This window comes from Nelumbo nucifera, chromosome 7 (genome assembly GCF_055504915.1).
Source record: "Nelumbo nucifera cultivar China Antique chromosome 7, China Antique-T2T, whole genome shotgun sequence".
Classification (NCBI taxonomy): Eukaryota; Viridiplantae; Streptophyta; class Magnoliopsida; order Proteales; family Nelumbonaceae; genus Nelumbo; species Nelumbo nucifera.
The window spans coordinates 2,829,332-2,850,158 of record NC_142655.1 but is presented as its reverse complement, the minus strand read 5'-3'; the positions used below and the strand labels follow the sequence as shown (position 1 = coordinate 2,850,158).

Sequence of the window (20,827 nt, the reverse complement as noted above, 5' to 3'; positions counted from 1 at the left end):
CCCTGCTGTGGCATCGACGAGGTGGTCTATCCTCAACAAAGGAAAACTGCCCATCGGGCAGGCTTAGTTAAGGTATGTGAAGTTAATACAGATCCACTATTTCCCATTAGCTTTCCTTACCAAAACCACATTAGACAGCCAATTAGGGTAATGTACCTCATTGATGAAGCCGGCGTCGAGTAGCTTATCAACTTACTCTCCTATAGCCTCCATCATTCCATTGCAAAGTTCATCTTCTTTTGCCAAACTAGCTTAGAGCTCGGGTCCACGCTCAGCTTGTGAGTAATGGCCGAAGGGTCAATCCCGGGCATGTGAGTGGCGGACCAAGCAAAGATGTCGACGTTAGCTCTGAGGAAACTTACTAGTTCAGATAGGCGTTCAGGGAGCAGACTGTCCTTTCTGGGGATGACTCATCCAGGAGAACCGAGATGAGGTCCTCGGCTGGTTGGCCTTGGCTCGCTTGTTCTTCTCGGGGGTCGAGGCCTTTTAGTGATATGGCCTCCTTTATTCTTTCCTTTTAGCGCCGCCACGTAGCATTGGTGGGCGATCTGTTGGTTCCCACGAATGACTCCGACGCAATGCTCGGTGGGAAACTTAACGACTAGGTGATAAGAGGAGATGGCTGCCCCTAGTGCATAAAGGGTTGGTCTTCCCATTATTGCGTTGTAGGGAGAGGCAACCCTCACCACTAAGAACTCATGCATCCAAGTCACCTAGTGTGGCGTTGTCCCTACTGAGATGGGTAGGATAATCTTTTCTTCCGGCCTGATGACGCTACGAGAGAAGCCGACGAGGGGAGCGTCAACTGGCTGGAGTCTCTCTGGCGTGAGCTTCATTCTCTCATAGGTGTCATAGAAAATGATATCGATTGACGAGCCGCTATCCACCAAGATCTTCTTCACCATAAAATTGGGGATGATGGTTGTGATCAGGAGGGCATCGTCGTGGGGGACAGTAACCCCCTCTAAGCCCTCATCGGTAAAGACGAGGGCGTGTGGACAACTCGGCCTCTATGGAGCGTCTGGGCACTTCTGCTTCTTCGGGGTAGGCTCCTAGATGTTGAGTTGCCTGGCGTAGGATTTTCGAGCCAAGGCCGAAGCTCCACTCGAGGCCATGCCCTTGGCGATGATGTTGATGACGCCTGCCACTTGCTAATGCTGTTGGGATGATGAGGCACTTGCCTCTCCTCCAACGAACTGCTTGAAGTGTCCTCGACGAATGAGGGACTCTATTTCATTTCTTAGGTCGTAACAGTCCTCGATGTCATGCCCGGTGCCGCGGTGGTACTTGCAATACTTCGTAGGGTTCCCCCTCTTGGGGTTCCGCTTCAATTTCGTTGGCCACTTTACGAACTTCTCTTCCCCTATCTGCATCAATATCTAGGTGCGGGTGGATTTGAGTGGCGTGTAGTCCCTATAGGCCAGGGTGGCAGGCTTCTTGTTGTCTTTGCCGCCATTGTTGCCAGGGTGGCGCTGGTCTCCACCTTTCCTCTTCTTATCTAGGAGCCCGTCATGGTGCTCGGGTACCCTTTCTCGGTCGTCCCCGGCCGAAGCCTCTTCAACCGCAATGTATTTTTGGGCCTTTTTGAGGAATTCGAGTTTAGTCTTCGGCGGGGTCTTGGCAACCAAGCACTTGAGAGCCGAGCCGGGGCGGAGTCCATTGAAGGCTGCATGCATAGAGACCATAGGGTCGAGGTCACACACTTCGAGCTCTTCTTTCTTGAAGCGATCGATGTAAGACTGCAGGCTTTCACCCGACTCTTGTTTGATCGACATCAGAGAAACTACGCTCTTCTGGCGTCGTGTGCTGCTGATGAAGCAGGCAAGGAATAGAGTTGTAAATTGCTCCCACGAGCTGATTGATCGAGGAGGAAGGCTGGAGAACCAACGATGAGCAGGCCCCCCTGAAGGTAGCCTGGAAGGTCTAGCACGTCAAGGCATCATAATAGCCATATAGTATCATGAGCACCCTGAAACCTTCCAGGTGGCCATCGGGGTCAATGCTTTCGTCGTACGTCTCTAGTGTGGGAGCCTTGAAGTGCGGGGGGAGAGGTTCCAAGATGATTTCTGGGGTGAACGCATCAACGGGACCGGCGGAGTCATCGTGACCGGTTGAGGCGTCGGCTCGTCTCTCCTTGAATTAGCGGAGCTCATCCTTGATGGCCCTAATCTCGACTCGCAACTCGGAAATCCCTAGGTCAGCACGGGCATGGGCCATGCTCCTGTCTTCGCAGACCCGATGAGAGTCGGCTCGGACTCCCGAATACTCTGAGACTGGGTCGCGCGCTCTTCTACGGGCTTAACGGTCATTCAAAACGTCCCTAAGGTCTGAGACAGAAGGTGGAGTGGTATGGCGTCGGCTCTCGCCTCGAGAGCGAACTCCAGGGCGGCTGAACTGCCCGCCATTGTCTTGGGGGGCCTCCCTACGACGACGGTGGTGCTGATCCAAAGATTGATGACTGTCTTCGGATTGAGTGGGCATACTCTCCCTTCGGCTAGAAGGACAAACATTCCTTCAAGGTGAGTCGGGGAGGCGATTATTGCCCGATTCTGACGGTTCGACCAGCGGATTACAATGGCCGAGGGTCGGTACCTTGATGTTCTCATGTCGGCACTGATCCTCTGACACCCCAGCGGAGCAGTCGCTTTGAGAGGGGCCTCTTGCTCGGGGGTAGACTTCTTACATTCATTGGGTGAGGCGGTCCAAGCGATCGAGGACGACCTGAAACTGTTCGTAGGTAACCAGGTTCGGATTGTTCCTGGCTCTCCTCACCATGACTTCCGAACTTAAAGGGGTTTTGGATCTAGAGTGTTATTATTGTTTATCTTGGAGTGGGGGTCGTCTTAGCAACCACTTTCCCACAGATGGCGCCAATTGTTGCCGCATGGGTTGGTCAAGGGCAACAAGGTAAATTCACCCTTCAAGTTCTGAGCATTAGCTAAAGACCTCAAGGCCTCGGAAGAGGTTGACCGAAGCCGATGGTGGCAAGCTGAAGCGAAGTACTCCTTCTGAGGACTATGGTAGTCGAGGACTGCTAGTCAAGGCGGGGTCACCGGTGACCTGAGATGCTGCAAGGCAGGAAGTGTCAGAGACCTTGGGGTGTATACCCGAGGCGGAGGCTCCAACGCTCAAGTTAGTAATAGGTGTGAAGTAGGGGAGAGTGCAAAAGTGCTCCTGGAGAGAGTCCTCGGATGCACCAGATCTCCCTGAATTAAAAGAAATAACCTTAAAATTCCAAATATAAAATAAAAAGCTTGAACATTTAACAATTTAATGAGTAAACAATAAAAAGTAAAGACTAAATAGAAAAAATTAAAGAGTGGAAACTTCTAACAATTTATAAATAATACCAATTAGACTTGACAATCGGGTCAGCGGGTTGACCCATGACCCAACCCAACCTAACCTAGTTTTTCGGGTCGGGTCATGTCATGTCATTTTCACATTCGGGTAGATAACTATGAGACCCTGACCTAGTTTTTTTGGGTTGGGTCGGGTCGGGTTCGCGGGTTGGGTCAACTTTTTGCCAAGTCTACTTACAATGTTTTAAAATTGTCGTTGATCTGGACAGTTAGACCATTCGGCCCAAGGACCGGTCAGTGTATGGATTTAGTTTCAACCCTAAAATTGTTATTTTCTAAAAAGAAAAAAAAATCTTTGAATTGGTCAATAACCTGTTGACCCAAATAGTTGATCCGTTGATTCATTCAACTCAGACAATTTTGGGCCAATTTTTATTTTAATATTTTTTATACTTGTTTTAAAATGCCATGGATTGACTCATTTGAACCGAATGATCAAACCGGAAACCAGTGGTCATAAGTGATTCTGGTTTCAGGTGGGTTTTTAAAATATTTCCATATTATATTTATTGGCTACCACTAAATTATTACCCAAGGTCATGAAGGACAAAGCCAACCACTACCATTACAGTAGTCTTTAGGGTTGACTTAGGTGTTGTAGAGAAGTGAAAAAGAAATTTTGAGGACTTAATTTCTTTTAAAAAAGCACGACTGATTATAGAAATGGAATGGCAGAGAAGTAGCTAGATTGCTATATATGAGGCTATGACGAACCCCATAATAACAACTTCAAATTAAGTAATCCTGTATTTGAGAAGAAAATGATTAAACTAGATCACTGAAGGAAACAAACCAGTGACAGTTCAAACTCATTAATGTTACTCATACATACTTAGCAAATATGAAATAAGTAATAAATATATGTGTAAAATATGATTTAAAACTTGGACCAAAAATCCATTTTATTCATTTTATGCTTGTTGTTGCATATATAGCAAGAGCATGAGTCAGGTGTGGATGTGATGTGTGAATGTGTATATCTTCATCTTCTCCCTCTCCCTCGTATTATTTTTATTGTGATGGTCCCATCTCCCATGCATTAGCCAAGGCCTAAGGGAGATGTATCGAGTTTGAAAGCAATCGTTACGCCATTAAAACACTTCTCTAGATTGATATAAAATAAATAAAACGATCGAGAAGTAGTGTGTCTAAGAAGAGAATTTGTGGGTTTATATTTAGGTTCTCTCTCTCGGTGCTTTTTCACGTGGCCTTGAGTCAGAAATTGGGACTGCCCATGTGTTTAATGCGCACCGCTTCCAATCTCTACCTGTCATCTTCATTTTGGACTAAGTATCTAACTTTGGACTACTAATTATAACTCGAATTTAATTTGAATTGAATTGCCAGTTGGGTGAGCAGAGCTGAACTGAGGATAATCTTTCTTTGGTTCAACTGCATAAATAACATAAGCTATTATTACAATTAACTTAGCTGCCTAAAAAGTCAGAGAAGATAATGTTTTGACAAACTGTCTGATCAATAGAAGATTTGGGCCTTCGATCAGATTTTTCAACAAACATAACTTATATAAGGCTGTTCATGTGAACTACACATATGGGTCCAGATTTGCTGCAAACACTGATGTGCCAAATGATGACTATCTAAAGTCTAAACCAATAACTGATTTATACGATTGCAGCAGATCCCAACACCTGCTAAAGGAGGAGCACTTGGACCATGTGTTGCAGCAGGACTCTTCTCTTGGATGGATCCATTTTAGATTATTATTATTATCTACCTCCACTCCTGGGACCTTTATAATTTAACAGGTCAATAGTCAAATCCCAGCTTTATCGCTAACCATTCTATTTGTCTAAACATCAATTACGCATGATTGGTCACATAATACAACGCCCAAAACTTAAGGAAGAAAAAAAAAAAAAAGAAAGAAATTCAGACACTATTCGAACAAATCAAAAGAGCAAACAATGAAGAGTATTGTTGTGGTACAAAATGAATAGAGCCCAAGTACATACAGATACAGTCAAGGTGGATTGGATCAGTCCAAGCTGGATGCATGGGTATCAGTGGGTGGTCCCAATTCACAGTTCCCACGAACACAAACACAGTTAATAAGATGACACCAGTTTGTTTGGACAAGACGATGGAGCCCAAATTCAATGGTCTATGTTACCCGAGCTGGATTGTTAGAATCTTCTTGTATTGCTTATCTCTATTATTTCTGGGCTCTAGCTGTGGCCAAGCTTGGACCTTTAATTGAACAGTGATCCTAGATGATGACAATGACGATGTACCCAAGTCCATTTACAAATATAATTCTGCTGCTTGGTTTGAATGTAATTCATTCAAACCGATATTTTCTTTTCTTTTCGTAGGGAATCGATAGGTGGATAAGCCGTCCCGTCTATATCACCGTCTTGTAGTGTTATATATATATATAGAGAGAGAGAAACCCCACATCTTACATGGAGACAAGGGGAAGGTTCTTCATCCATCAAATCAACTCTCACACGACAATTCCTGTCATAAGCGATCCTCAGAAAAGTAAGGCATGCAAATGATAGTTCCACATTAAAATCAAATGAAACCTCCTCACACTCATGCTTATCTCATTATTATTAATTGCACCTGAGACCTGACCCTTTTACTGTATTGTATGTACACTCTTTGTCCTTTTTTAACCTTTCCTTGTTTCAGTTTGCAGCTATGTACCTAAGCTACTCCCCCCCCCCCCCTATGTCACATATTCCTCCTAGCTATTCTCTGCTGTGCTCTGCAGCTGTTTATTGCCGAATTCCCCTTCATTCCTTTTCAATTCCTTGCAACCAAAGTTGCGTTTCCAAATTGGAAATTGGAATTACCATCCACTGAAATCACTTCATAATATTCTACCCAGTGCTTTTGTGCTTTTTGTACTGCCCAATCCAACCAAATCAAGTATTTGATAATTAAGAAGTGATTAAAAGCGAAAATCCCTCTTACTTGGTCGGTTGTCCTTAATTACCAGAGTTTCTAGTGGCTTCCAAGAAACCAAGTTGAAGTTGGGATTAGAGAGATATCGAACATCAGCTTGGCTCCTTGAGTTAGGCTCCATTCATTTATCAGTATTTCATAGAATAAATTGGTCAACCGAATAATTGATCATGATCTCTGTATTCTTATGCTGTTATATTGGATCTTATGGTAAGCGAGTTTCAATACCCTCTTGGCGGGTAAATAAATTGTTTATCTGTCTACTTGAATTCTCTCCTGTAGTCCTGTTTCTTTCTTTACCTATATATAAGTGAAAATATACACACACAAGAATTAATCATAAACACTGACACTGAAGTTACTTGGGTAACTTTTGCCCAGATAAATTCAGCTTAGATCAACATGGGGACGAGAGAATATATATGGTGATTGGTGGAAGAGACAGAGAGAGAGAGAGAGAAAATCATCTAATCATGCGCGGAAAATAATTGCATGGTTTGGTTTAAGCAAAGCTTTCAAGAGCAGACGACCCCAGTGACAGTGGTAGTGGTGGGTTACGGGCCGCTGTTGATGAGATAGCACGGCTGCCGCAGACGGGATGTGTTGAGTCCGAATACACACTCAACAGATCAAGTCGTTGTCTGAGAAGAGAAAATAACAAAAAAAGAAGACTGGGTAACTCAAAAAGTGGACAAAGGCGTCTTTGATTCTTTCAAGTTACAACAATTTAGCCAATGTACTCCCAGTCCAATTATATTACATAAGCTAGCAGCAAGCACAAGACACGGCCGACACAGCTCTTCAAAAGCTTGGCCTTCACATGGAAACACACTGACAGCACTTGTTGTGTTGTGGCCAATATAATGGCCATTACCCATACAACAACACCAAACCAAAAATATTGATTGTTATTTTTTGTGAAATATGAATATGCTGAAGGAGATCGAGGGAGGTACCTGAGCTACCATTAAGCTCTACCTTGGTCCTTTAACTAAAGTCCCTTTTTGAGATTGGACAAATTAATTTGATCTATTGCTACTTTTTTTTTTTTTTGCTAACAAAAATAGACATCCATTCTATTAAGCATGCATCATCGGTCAAGCCATCCAAGTCCAACTGCTTTCCAGTACTAAACAATTCATCATCATCGTCATCACTAAACCCAATTCCAACAACTGCACTATAAAGTTATCAGTTTGATAACAATGTCTCCAACCAAAAATTGAATTATGGCCAATTGGACAAATCAAAATTAAATGGTATGGTAAAATCTCATGCTAGCATATATGAGAACCTGGTTTAACCGATTAAGTCTCAGAGCAGCCATTTTGTGCCAAAGAAATGTCGAAGGAGTTGCTACCCTGCCCAACAGGGCAGCCTAGGGATTTGATCCCAAAAAAAATCAAGGATGATGGTGACGGTACATGCATAAGAAAACCCGATCAGGCACGACATTGTAAGCATGTTAAATAAGCACTTAGAAATTTTTTTGACACCTGTCCCGCGATTAATACCTATTGTCAAAATACTTATCAAGTACTCATTTGACGTGTTTACTTTGTTGTTCTTACTAAACCCGGTCCCAAATGTGATTGGAGTATATGGCGCTGTTTTTACTTTCGTGTTTTTGCCTCGAAAACCGTTTGAGTAAAAAATTTTGTAAAGTGTGCTTTTCGGAACAAAAAGAACTATTTCATGTTTGGTAAAAGCACATTCTTCGTACTTCTAGTGATAGTTTCCGATGGTATGGTGGCCGAGACCGGCGATGGTGGTGTAACTCCTATAGCGGCAAACAGAGATAGGGCCGAGAGTTGTATTGGAAGGTGGTCACACGTAAATACTATTTCGCCAAAAGTACTCTCGGCCAGAGGTAGGGCCGAGAGTTGGCCGAAAGTACTATTTCGCCAAAAGCACAAAATATAAAAATTCGACTTCACACTTTTGGGAGTTTTTGTACTTTTAAAAAGTATAAAAGTAAAAACACAAAATATACAATACAAGCACTATATTATACTTTTTGTACTTTTGTACTTTCAAAAGTATGAAAGTACTTTATAAAAATCTATCCAAACAGGACCTAAAGCTTCATGGGTTTGCTGTTGGTGAATAGTCGACTCCAGTTGCATTTGTTGACGCCCCCTCAACATTATACAACCTTGCAAAATATAGCATGCGCCAAGTGACCAACCATGAATAGCCAAAGGGAGGAAGGGAGGCAACTAGGTTGAATCTTAAACGAGGATTTCTGGAAGTGGTGAACGTAGGGATCACAATTCTTCTACCCTATCTGGTGGATACCCACCCCTATCCTACCGAATGGGGTGGTTTTTTTTTTTTTCACTTGAACGATGGGTTTTAGGATTCTACAACTCGTACGGGTAGGGTAGGGTATGGTATTAGGCTTAACCCAATCCGCATATTATTGAAAAGCATATAAACTTTATGTATAATAATATTGAATATAATAATATTTTGAATTTTATGTAAAAGATAATTGATAGTTTATGTGTTTTCTACATATCTTAATCAAATAATTGAAAATTTTATTGTTTATTTGTATTATTTTTACTTATTTATTTTTTATATCTGACAAGAAATAATAGAAAATTAAATACAGGTTCTAAATCCAACCCGCCCTTACCCTTGAATGCAGGGAGGGTTTTGTATTTTCATGTGCAGATAGGGTTTGGATTCTCAAAATCCAAACCATTACGAGTTTTGGGACAAATACGGGTTGGGAGGTTTAAGGAAAAGGGTAATGTTTAGAATTTACAAAACCCTCCCCAAACCCATCCCATTGCTATCCCTAAGTGAACGATGAGACAGACTGTGCCCACCTGAACCTGATTCATCAGAAATCCAATCCTGTTGGCCTTGGACCTACTTTTTATGGCCCACCTGCTAAACAATCTAGTTGCACCAAACTTCTGAGACCCAGTGATCCATCTGCTATTTCGGCCTCATAATCTTTGCATGTTGATATTGCTATATTCATAATGGCTTTAATACTATGTTTGATGCAAGGTTGTAGATGTACATGTTGACAACCCACTTTTGATATTATTAGTATTTTTATTTTTTGCCACAGGTGACTGCATATTACATTCCATTCATCAATGGGCGAGTTATGCCTTTGCTTTGAGAGCCCAGATGCTGCTGCATCTTTTTCCCAGTGGATCATGAGAAAAAAAAAATAAAAAATCGCTCCTTCAATCCCAGCCTCAGAAACAGCAGTATAGGTTAGGCCTGGTTCTGGCCTGGCCAGGACTAATCTTGGTTTTATCATATAAAACTTATGCACAAAATATACATGTAGATTGTGTTTATAGGAAAAAGGTATTCTAAATGGGTCGAGCAGGGAGTTCCCCTCTATAACCTATCTAATTTCTGGCACATGGATGGGTTTTGTGGCCAACCAAACTGTCCACTGAGCAGAGGACCACCCTTTCGATTCTGGCAATTACTTAATCCTTTAATCCTCATCAGCCTCATGCCCCACCTTGTATCGGCGGTTTTCTCAATTCTCAGATAATAATGTTTAGCTATTCGAAGTTTTAAATTTTAAAACATTTTTTAAACTCAATTACCTCATAATGCCGCAATTTATTATGAGGTATTTTAAATTTCCCTACAGCATAGTTGAGGAGATTGACAAAGCTCTGAGAAATTTTGTTTGGAACAATGCTAGTGGTAAAAAGCTCATTCATCTAATGGATTCATTAGAACCTTTGGAACAATGCTAATGCTTATGAGAAGTCTATCAAACTTGGACTGATAATTGGGTAGGTGGAGACTCCCTTGTAATGTGCTTGGCACCTTTGCAGTGCTCTCATGAAAATGAGTTCGTGTGTGATTACATTGATAAAGACAAAGGAGTGTGGAAGGATAGTCAAATTCAAAATATAGTCCCTGTGAATATTTGGAATAAAAATAAATCAATTTTTATCCCTATCGGTCCTAGAGAAGATAAATTAATTTGGGATATGAACCCTAAGGGTTCTTCCATTAGGAAATCAGCATATAAACTAAAAATGTGAAGCCTTAAACCACCAAAGATTAAAGTTTTCATATATCTTCTTTTGAATAATAAGCTGCCATCGAAAACCCTCCTAAGAAGGAGGGATTTTGATATTTATGGTGGTTGTAGTAGGTGGAGCACTGCCCAAACATATTTTTTTGGAATGCATTTCATCAAAACAAATTTGGATCTTGAGAATTCAAATGGGGATAACATCAAAATATTAGATTGTTGGACTGAAATCCATAAGAAAGATTTGTTAGACAAGAATCATGTGAAGGAAAAGTGTGCCTTCGTCCTCTGGCATATATAGAAGAATAGAAATTAAAAGATTTTCAATAACAAAGAAGACCCACCTCAATATATTTTGGATAGAGCTTTGAGGGCTTTCTCTGAGTGTGGGGAGCTCTCAGAAAAATCGTCTAACATCAAGAATTAGGAAAATAGAAATATGGTGGCCAACTTTTGCAACCATTCAATCATAATTTAAGGAGATTTGAATCCGGTTATTCGTTGTCTCAAAGGTCTAACCTCTCCTCCTCGGAACCTAAGGAATATCATTTCTGAATTCTGATTGCTTGCAGATGAAGGAGAAGCTGGATGGTGGAGTTAGCTATAGGCATGTGTACAGGGTGGAGAACCAAGCGACGAAATGGATTGCAAACCGAGCTCTTTTCTTCGAGATGGTCTTGTTTAGTTTAATCTTTGTAATCTCCCTGAGGACCTTGTCTTCATTTTTTTGAGTGATGTTTGGGGGCGTGCTACCCCCCAGTCTTGTGTAGTACCATTTGTTTTCATAAAAAAAAAATTAAATATAAATTAATTTTATCTCAAAAAAAGGCCTGAAACTAGCGGTGTCAATTGATTGGTTTTGGGTTGGGGTGTCAATCAATTTGGACTTATATATAGGGGTGTCAACGGTATCCAAAAATCTGATTTTAAACTCGAGATTCGACATAATCGAATCGAATTCGGATAATTCGAATATTTAATCGGTTGGATTTGAATATCCTATTCATACTGAATAGCTAATTGGACTCGAATTCGGATATGACCTGATTAAATTCGATAAATATCTGAATTCGACCGATTATTTAATTCTTATATATAATATATAAAGCTTTTAAATGTTTTATATAATTTATATATATAATAATTAAATTATATATGTATATACTTTATATAAATAAGATATTTATTTTATATATTTATTGATTACCTAAAATAATTAATTAATTGAATTCGAATCGAATCGATTATTTAAATATTTAATCGGATTCAAATTCAAATATTAATTTTCAATATCCGTTGGATATCGAATCAAATTCAGATATCAAAATTTTTAATCAGATTCAAATTTGAATATTGCCTGATCCGATTCCAATTTAATCCGTTTACACCCCTACTTATATGGACCAATAAGGCAATAAGACATATTGAATTGGACCAGTCCAGACTCACTTAATGGTCCAATATATTTATTGGATAGGATTGGACCTGGTCCTTCCATAATAGATTTATATTGGATTGGGTCAGATTACACCAATATCTGATCTAATAAGATTATAGGTGTCAATGGACTACCTAGGTTTGGGTTGGAATCAATCTAAATTAAATTAAAACTAATTTGAACAGATTGGACGGTCCAGACATTGAATTGGACCGATCCAAAATGGTCCAAAGTATTCAATGGATTAGACTGGAACTGGTCCATTTGTAATGGACTCATATTGCAGTGAGTCGGACTGGACGAAATTGGGTACAATTAACACCCCTACCTGAAACATGGATAACCTATAGGAAAGATTTCTGAGCTGTTTTGGTAGCTTCTTTAAATAACTCCATAGGCATTAGGGGTGCTCATGGTTTGGTTAACTGAACCGTGGGCCTATTTTTGAAACCAAACCAGTTCTACCAGTTTGTAAAAAATCGGTAACCAAAACTAAACTGAAGCCAATCAGTTAATTGGTAGCTTGATTCATCGGTTTTTTTATTTTTATAATAAATATTATAAAAAAATATAAATATATAATAAAAGCTAAAAATATATATTTATATATAATACATATTTATTAATTTATAATATATAAAAATATAAAATATATATACATAAATAAATATAAAATATATGTATACTGGTGAATTCGATTAACCGAATTTTCGGTTGGTTTTTTTATTCGGTTCGATATTTTTTTTCTTGCTCACCCCTAAAAAAAGGCATGGCTAACAATTTACTGCTTAAACAATATTTTGGTCTAGCCACAACTTGAGAAGTATTTTGAAATTGTGCACTTGGTTGGATAGGCCAGTCAGCAGAACCAGTTCTCCAGCACATCCCAAAATGCGCTCCAAAGGTAAGCCAAGTCCTTCTCCCTTTGTAGTTCTTGGCCTAGTCTGGACCTCACAAATTGCCTCCCCCATGGCCCTACACAGTGGAAAGATAGACATCAATATTATTATGAGGTCAAAACGGCAGTTCTGTCCATTTGTTGAAATCACAGTGATGAACAATTTGGCTACTAGTCCAAGTATCTTTCTATCACTTGGATTTTTTATACGAGTCCAGAAAGTAGCTTTATGTGCTGTTAACAACCCCGGATTTTCTACGTTTTCTTCTTCTCGCTTCCTGCATTCACTGAGTAATAGCTACCGCATTATGCATGGCAAATTATGGGTTTCCCAGACAATTGTATGGGCTCAGCAGGACAAAACCCACCTATTTGAAATCTATTATATAATGAGGTATCCAGCCCAAAGTTCTATTGTTAGCCTGCACTCACTCTAGACAGCTTATCTATCCCAACTCTGCCAAGGAGGTTAAGCCATTAAGGGTTCTATAACTTTTTAAATTTTAAAGCCCATTTGCAATATTTAGCATAGATGATAGTCTGACCTCATATTAGAGGTACTGCTATGCTTGGGTTGGGCCTGGCGTTTAAACGTTTTGAACACGAACTCAGATTTTCTATTCATTTTTCTTATCCACTCTCTACCCGCTGTGAATTACAGCCACACATCTCTCAATCCATAATAGAGATATGTGACTGCAATTCACAGCGGGTAGAAAGTGGGTAGGAAAAGTGAATAGGAAATCCCGTTTGTCTGAACACAACTGCACTATCCTGAGTCCTGACCCACAGGCACCAGTAAGCTGTAGCTTTGTATGCTTAATGGGGTGCCGTTATTTTATCCTTGCTATTGGGGTTTAACAACCAGCTCCTGTGTATGCTCGACAGATCATGTATCACCCTCTGTTTTTCAAACACACTTTACACCCCTGAGGGTCAAATTTACGCTGCAACCACATCATTTGCATCTCAGTTTCTAAAATATGCATCAACGCAATCCGGGACCATCCTGTTAGCCCAGTTGGTCACTTCTTTTCAGATGGTTTGACGTTTGAGTCTCCAACCCGGGACAAACCTGTTAGCCCAGTTGACATAGTATAGGTTCATTAACTAGTTGTGTTACACATGAAATGTAGTGTAAGAAGAGAGGGTTTGGAAGTGTCCATTGGAGCAATTGAAACTCCAGAAAATACAACCAGGATTGGCGTAATTCGAACTCTCACTTGCACAAGAGCTAAATTATCCTCTCTTGACTTGGCAAAGTCTAGATCCAACTCTGTTGTTTCTCCGTGTCAGTGTGTGTCTGTCCACCTAGAGAAACCAATTCAATAATGGAGGCAATACATTGGCCAAATGATTTGTACGCTATACCGTAAATCATGAGGACATACATATGTGATATGGCCACTCATTCCTTGGTCCCCACTTGGCCATCAAGGCCTGAGATGGTGATCAAGGTGCCAACAAAATAATTTCTTTTGGTGGAGACTTAAAGAAACCTCAGAGGAGTGGAGGTTTGCATAAGGCTCACCTTAGTGTCAATGAAATAAGGAGTTGAAAGGGGGAGACGGGAAAGCCCATTTTGCCATCTTTGCTATCGGAATCTGGAGATGTAGAAGAGAAGAGCTGAAGGATTCTAGGGTTTCATAACATTCTACTGCAACTCGATCTCTATCACAAGGCCATTGCCACGGCCACCATCCAAATGGACTTGGATCTTTGGGTTAGACTTTAGAGTAAGATAAAAGAAGTTTTTTTTTTTTATTTGTTTTCTTGGATGTTTTCTTTTTTAAAACAATTATTTAATAGAAGACCAAGATTAATTTAATCATTAAAAAGTAATTAATGGCCTACCCGGACTTCCTTTTTTTATTTGTTTTCTTTTAATATAATTATTTAATAGAAGATCAAGATTAATTTAATCATTAAAAAGTAATTGATGCCCTATTCAGACTTCCTTTAGGCTGTATTTGGTTTGAAGGAAAAAATAGGGAAAGGCAGGAAAACCTATACAAACCAATCATAGTCTTAATGGTCATTAATGATGTCATTCTTTGCCTGCTTTTTACTTTTTCTTTTTTTAATCTTTTCAAACCCATTCAGGGGTTATTAAGGCCCATCTATGAATTGGGATCTGATCCTCACACAGGGTGCCTCAACGATCTCACAAACCCATCCCACCATGCATTAGAAACATCTCCCGTAAATAATAATACACAAGTATGGGAGATGTTCCCAATGCACGATGGGATGTACCTGTGAGGTTGGTGCGAGGCACTATGTGTGAGGAGCAGATCCTGTCTCCCATCTATCCCGTGAAACAGGTCAGACACCAAAACACTCAAGTGTAGGATTGCATCATAGAGTCACAAATATGATATATATCAACCAATACTCCCCTTATAAGTTGTGTGAAATTTTAATCCTTAGATAAAACGAGTAGAATGGCTCGTGCGATGCATGAGATATTTGAACTAATGAATGAAATCACAACTAGATATAGATCTTAACCAAGTTGGGTGTAGGCACTTGTTTGATTCTTCACTTGTGTTAGTGCCGATCTATTTGATTGTCCTAAAATAAAATCATACTTCAATTACTTTATCCTATCTGAGTGTGAGTGGTAATGTTAAAGAAAATAAAACCGACTTAAAACATGATCAAGGATTCCATTTGACATATAATGTAATGCGTGTGTATATAAGTATGCAAAAAGCTCCATATTGCAACATTAGCACAATGGCTTAGAGGGCTACGGAACCAACCATAATGTTTCGTGCCAGTCATAAATTAAAATCCAAATACCAATCTTAGTTGGAACGATGTGGCATAGATTCAATTCAATTAAAGAGCCTAGCATCAGGGGGTTTTCTCTCAACTTTCCAATGCAGGATATTGAAGACAAACCTAGAGGATGCCAAAAGCAAACTAGCACGGGGCTTTTGCTCTTACCTTGCAAGTGCAAGATGTTGAAAACAAACAACTTGGATCCTCATGTAGAACAAGTACTAAGTTTTGGTAATTTTATAGTGTCTTTTGTTGATGGTTAAGAGAATTAAGTGTGTGTGTGTGTGTGTGAGAGAGAGAGAGAGAGAGAACTTACAAATTACAAAACACCAGAAAGATGCTTAGAAATTACTAATACAAACTTGATTTGGGCAAATATAAGCCTGCTAAAGACACAAGATTAAACATTGAATTAAACCCAAAGATGAAAAGTGCTTGAAACTTATAAATCAAAACTTATTAAACCAAAACCCTAATTGCTTAAAATTAATTAAACAGAAATAATTATCAAAGAAACTCAATTTTAAACTAAAGCATGATGTGAAACCAAAGTTCCTATTGCATTTTCATAACTTAAAAGAGTGAAAGAGATAATAGAACTTTGTAGTTGTTTTAAAGATGATATTGAATACGATTTTGGCATATATTGTTGTTGAAACTTCTTGAGGTGAAAGGCAAAAGGCTAAATATGATCGAAAATGAAGAGCAAAAACACTTGGAACTCCATTAGTTCCAAGTGTTTAAAAACCTACATTATTTATGTTCACATATTTTCCAATCAATCACCTAGAGGTGTAAATCGGGCCATACTGGGCCAACACGGCACGACCCGCATGTGGCCCATGCAAAGTGCAAGCCGTGCTCTGTCGGCCCGTGGGCCATGCTTCCCTCCCCTAAGATATTTTGGAGGGTCGGTCCAGCACAACTCATGTCTTGAGCCCACACGCAAATCAGGCCAAGTCATGTTTTTTAAAATTTTTGAAAAAATAATGAAAATTTTAACATAAATTAAAAATATATACAAAAAATTAAAAAAATCTTAAATTTTTATTTTTATATGAATTTGATGTATACAATTGTTTATATATGCAATAATATAATATAATTGAAAATAAAATTACATATATTAACATATTATATTTTATATATATATATGTGTGTGTGTGTGTGTGTGTATGTAAATGTTGCATACATATTTACATAAATATGTATATATATTTGCATAAATACATTTATATATGTATAATTTTAGAGTGGATTCATTGACCAACCCGAGCCCGAGCCCAACCCGAGTGCATCAAATTATAGTGCGGGTTGGACTCGAGTTGGAAAAATCGGGCTTGACCTCAGGCTCAAGCCTTAAGCCCAAATTTTAGGGTCAGGCCTGGGTTGACCATAAACCCGGCCCAACCTACCCAACCTGTCCAACTTGCACCCCTACTCTACGGTCACCCCTTATTATTGATTTTTAATAAAATAAATTAATAAACATAGTTATAGGAGTAAAGCATATAAATGAGAATAATTTTAAAAATAAAAATCAGAATTTCCAAGACAAAAACTAATAGACTTTTAAACAACGGTAAGACAAATAAAAATAATGGTGAAGGATAACTTTGAAATTTAAAATCATGGAGTTTTGAGGAATGAGACTATTACCATTTCCATTTTTATTAATGGTAAATAGAGATAATGGAAAAGTGATACACAACAAAAATTCTAGACGATCTAGAATATTAATTTTGAGTGCCCCATCCCGTGTATCGCATATATATTAATTTTGAACAATACTAGCATTATCATTAGATAGCGCTCTAATAATCAGAAAAGACAAGCTAATCAGTCCTAAATGGCTAAACCCTAGGTGTCTGATATCTTCAAAAAACTCCACGTTGAGCTAATTGTCTTTTTGCGTATTTAGGTCTACCAACAACCATACAAACTACAGCAATCCGGCACCACATCCCACTAGCACTGATCAGACCATTTTTTCAACTATTATTTAGCAGATTAACAATAAATTAATTGCCACCTCTTTTCTTAACACCTATTATAATGTTTATCAATCAAAACAAACAGAGTGCTCTTGCCAGCCTAGGTTAGGTTAGGTCACGGGTCACCCCCATAATTGAGCTCCTACTTATTTAGCCCGTTACAGACAGATAAAGCTAAATTTATATTTCATGCTCTATGGCCCATGCATGAGAGCAAAGATTAATGGCCCTTGAGCTCCTACTTATTTAGCCCGTTACACACAGATAAAGCTAAATTTATATTTCATGTTCTATGGCCCATGCATGAGAGCAAAGATTAATGGCCCTTAAGAAATGTTCTTTTTATTTTTATTTTAAACCAGATAAGCATGATTTGGGACAAGACACCAACCCTAACTAACTGACTAGCGTTCTTCCATGCCACCAAATCCATCCAGCAAATGCCCCATCAGATTTTGTCTTTAATTTATTTGATTTGATTATGTCTTACCAAACTAATCGTCAAGCACTGATTAGAAAAATACAATTATAAATAAAATGGATAATTACACCCTCATATAACATTGTTTTATTTTTTAAAATAATAAACAATCTCAAAAATAAAATAAAAAAAAGAAGGGATTTACAACCTCAGCTTTTGGATTATTACAGCTCAGAGGAGAAAACTAACTCCTGTTGTCTTCCTCCTCCAGCCCTCTCCCGTCTCTCGAATGGTTATGGAGAAAAGGGGACTCTTTCTTGGATCCTCTCCTGGTTTATTCTATGTTTGCAAAGGGAAGATTGCTATAATACAGATGCCCATTAATTTAATAAATAATGAACATTATATTACCTTGTAATATCTGTGTCTTCTCTGCCTTGTATGTATTTATTTCTGTTGCTGTTTCTGATTGTGTCTAATGAGGAGCTCAGCATAGAGGAGCTCGTTCCATGAATCGGGCACTCCAGGAAGGCACCAATGACTGCAATCCTGGTACCTTAAAGGTGACCGCCGTTCTTCCTCTGTCAAACTCTGCTTCCGGTAGATTGATGGGTGGGCGTCCTTCCTGTAATCTGTCATTCTTGTGATGTTCAAGTAGGAAACATGTGTTTTCATCCCTTTCATTACCGACTCCAGCACTTTCATCTTAGGTGGATATGGGTTGAGATAAGTCTCGTTCTTTATGGGCTCAGTCTCGTGGTCACATTGCCCACCAGAGTTCCACTGCCCACCACTGTAACAGCCGGAACAGAACAAAACACACAGTTACCTTCTGTTTCATTTTTTAATTTTTGAATTTCAATCTGATAAAAAAAAAAAAAAAAAAGAAATCAAAGCTTATGAAACAGAGAAAAAGGTACGAGTTAAATGTAAGTTTCACTTGAAACTGATCATAATTTCAAACTTACCTGAAATGAGAGGCAGAATAACCCCTGAAGAAAACCATGGTGTTACTGGGATCTATATTCGCATCGACCCATCTAGCCCACGTCGTCAAGGCTTTCCGAAACGCCTCAACGACGTTCAACTCGCCGTAAATATGGCTACCTTCTTGATAATAATCCTTCCTGCAAGTTGTAATCACTGGGTTTTAATTTTTCTTACGTAACAATTTGATCTCCGGAGTCTGGACCCAACCACGAAAGGTAAGGGCCAGATACTATCACAAGGAAAAGAGAAACTATTATGGGAATACCCTTTAGAAGTCTTCTTGTGAGTCCACCAGTGTCCTGTGTTGAAGACGATGATGTCTGCTGTCTTGTACTTGTCAAACTTCCTCTCGATTACGTCCAGACGAAGGGTTTCCTTCTTCGATCCATTCGTGTCGGGCATCTCCCATTCTTGAACCAGGAAGGGAGATCGAAAGAACTCCACGGAGCAGTTATAATCCTGCGGATTCATCCCAATTCCCAACCAAAACAGAAAAAAGGATGTATTTTTACTCAATAAACAGAGATCAAAGAAATCATGATAAAGAAACAAGACAAAAAAAATCATCAAATTTAACATGAAGAAGAACAACCCACTTCGAATATGAAAGAGTAAGAACCTTCTGTTCGAAATTCTCGTCTACCAGAAGCTTCAAAGACTCTGCTTTTGTCTTTCACCGAGTGTCTAAGAATGCAAACCAGAGATTCCCACATATTCCTATTAAGAGAATCACCGACAAAAACCAGACGTTTTCCTCTTAACAATTCTAGCATATCCCTCCCATTCAATCTGCATAACAGGACCAATTGAATTACTCTCAGTAGAACCGAATTCGCAAAGAAAGATTCAAATGTTATTTTCTTCCCCTTCTATATTCTAATATAACCACATACCTTGGGATATTGCAACCCTTGGGTTGCCATCTGAGTTTCTGATAATTTCCATCAGGCCTACTGTTCAGGAAACAATTAAAAGACTCGTCGATGTGAGGACAAGAACCAGGTGGATAGAGCGGATACGAATCATCCCTCACCCATCTCCCATAAAAAATGTTACAATGCATCAGAGAATCCATCGAGTTCTCTTTTGATTGCTTCACTGATGAACCCTCAGAAGATCCACTATCCCCCTTCGTCAGCGAAGCCGTGAGGTTCGTCGTCTTCCCTGGTTCTGCAACCACCTTATCCGACGCATTGTTAACCAGACCCACGCTTACAGGAGACACCTTCGGCACACTCACTGTATCATTCCCTGTTGAAGGGCGAGGTGCAGTAGTACTAATAGTACTCGTAGTATTAGAAGTAGAAGCGATAGTGTTAGCCTTGACTGGGCTCACCGGTACTTGTTTCGTATCTACAGGTTGTAATTTCAGAGAGGGGGATGGTGTAATCTGCGACTGGTTTTTTCCACTTGAACCTTCTTTTCTTCCAGGAAGTACAAAGGGCGTCGTCGTCGTAATGTTAGGAGATGTGGAGTTACTAAAACTGCATTGCAACGGAGGAGCATGATAACCATAAATGGGTTGGGAGGAATTGGGGAAAAAGTAGGAGAAAATGGAAGAAAACTGAGATCTGTAAGAAGAACTGGAACTGGAAGAAGCACCAAAGATGTTAGTAAACCGTGGGGAAGAACTCGTGGAAGGGTTGAAAGCGAGGAACGCAGTACAAGCAACGAAAGTGAACATGAATCCGTAAGCGAACATCATTATTCTTCTGGTTCTGAGGACAGAAAACAGGCCCTTCAGGTCGGAGACTAGGCTTCCGGTACCGGAGAGTTCCTTTGTCGCTTCCGCCATGGCGGATTTTGCATTGCCCGCCTTTCAAAACACCAGAGAGAGAGAGAGAGACAGAGAGGGAGAGGGGTGTTTAAACTTTACTTTAAAGCTGGGGACTGAATGTCTTCTCCAGTTCTCCCTCTGAGGAATGAGGAGCGGACGACGACCTCACAACGATACTAGATTGGGAAAGGAGACC

At 39.7% G+C, this 20,827-nt stretch overlaps 1 protein-coding gene and 1 long non-coding RNA gene across 2 annotated transcripts; both read right to left on the bottom strand.

Annotated features, from left to right (window-relative positions):
* Nucleotides 1–12,534: 12,534 nt before the first annotated feature.
* On the bottom strand, nucleotides 12,535–15,839 carry LOC148790094 (uncharacterized). The gene is made up of 2 exons (XR_016078777.1): nucleotides 15,766–15,839; nucleotides 12,535–12,739 (listed from the first exon to the last, which is right to left on the bottom strand). It is a non-coding gene; the product is annotated as an uncharacterized LOC148790094 (long non-coding RNA).
* Nucleotides 15,840–17,955: 2,116 nt separating this feature from the next.
* LOC104597570 (protein trichome birefringence) lies at nucleotides 17,956–20,827 on the bottom strand. The gene is made up of 5 exons (XM_010259190.3): nucleotides 19,748–20,827; nucleotides 19,451–19,643; nucleotides 19,120–19,313; nucleotides 18,833–18,991; nucleotides 17,956–18,657 (listed from the first exon to the last, which is right to left on the bottom strand). The coding sequence occupies exons 1-5, from the start codon at nucleotides 20,647–20,649 to the stop codon at nucleotides 18,312–18,314; spliced, it is 1,794 nt and encodes a 597-aa protein (XP_010257492.1). The 5' UTR covers nucleotides 20,650–20,827; the 3' UTR covers nucleotides 17,956–18,311.

Excerpts from the sequence above, each read along its gene's own strand:
- LOC104597570 (XM_010259190.3), bottom strand. The coding sequence starts at position 20,649 with ATGGCGGAAGCGACAAAGGAACTCTCCGGTACCGGAAGCCTAGTCTCC. Across the intron at positions 19,314-19,450 it reads CTTACTCTTTCATATTCGAA|GATTATAACTGCTCCGTGGA; the intron begins GTGGGTTGTTCT and ends ATGAATCCGCAG. Across the intron at positions 18,658-18,832 it reads TATTCTGCCTCTCATTTCAG|TGGTGGGCAGTGGAACTCTG; the intron begins GTAAGTTTGAAA and ends CGGCTGTTACAG.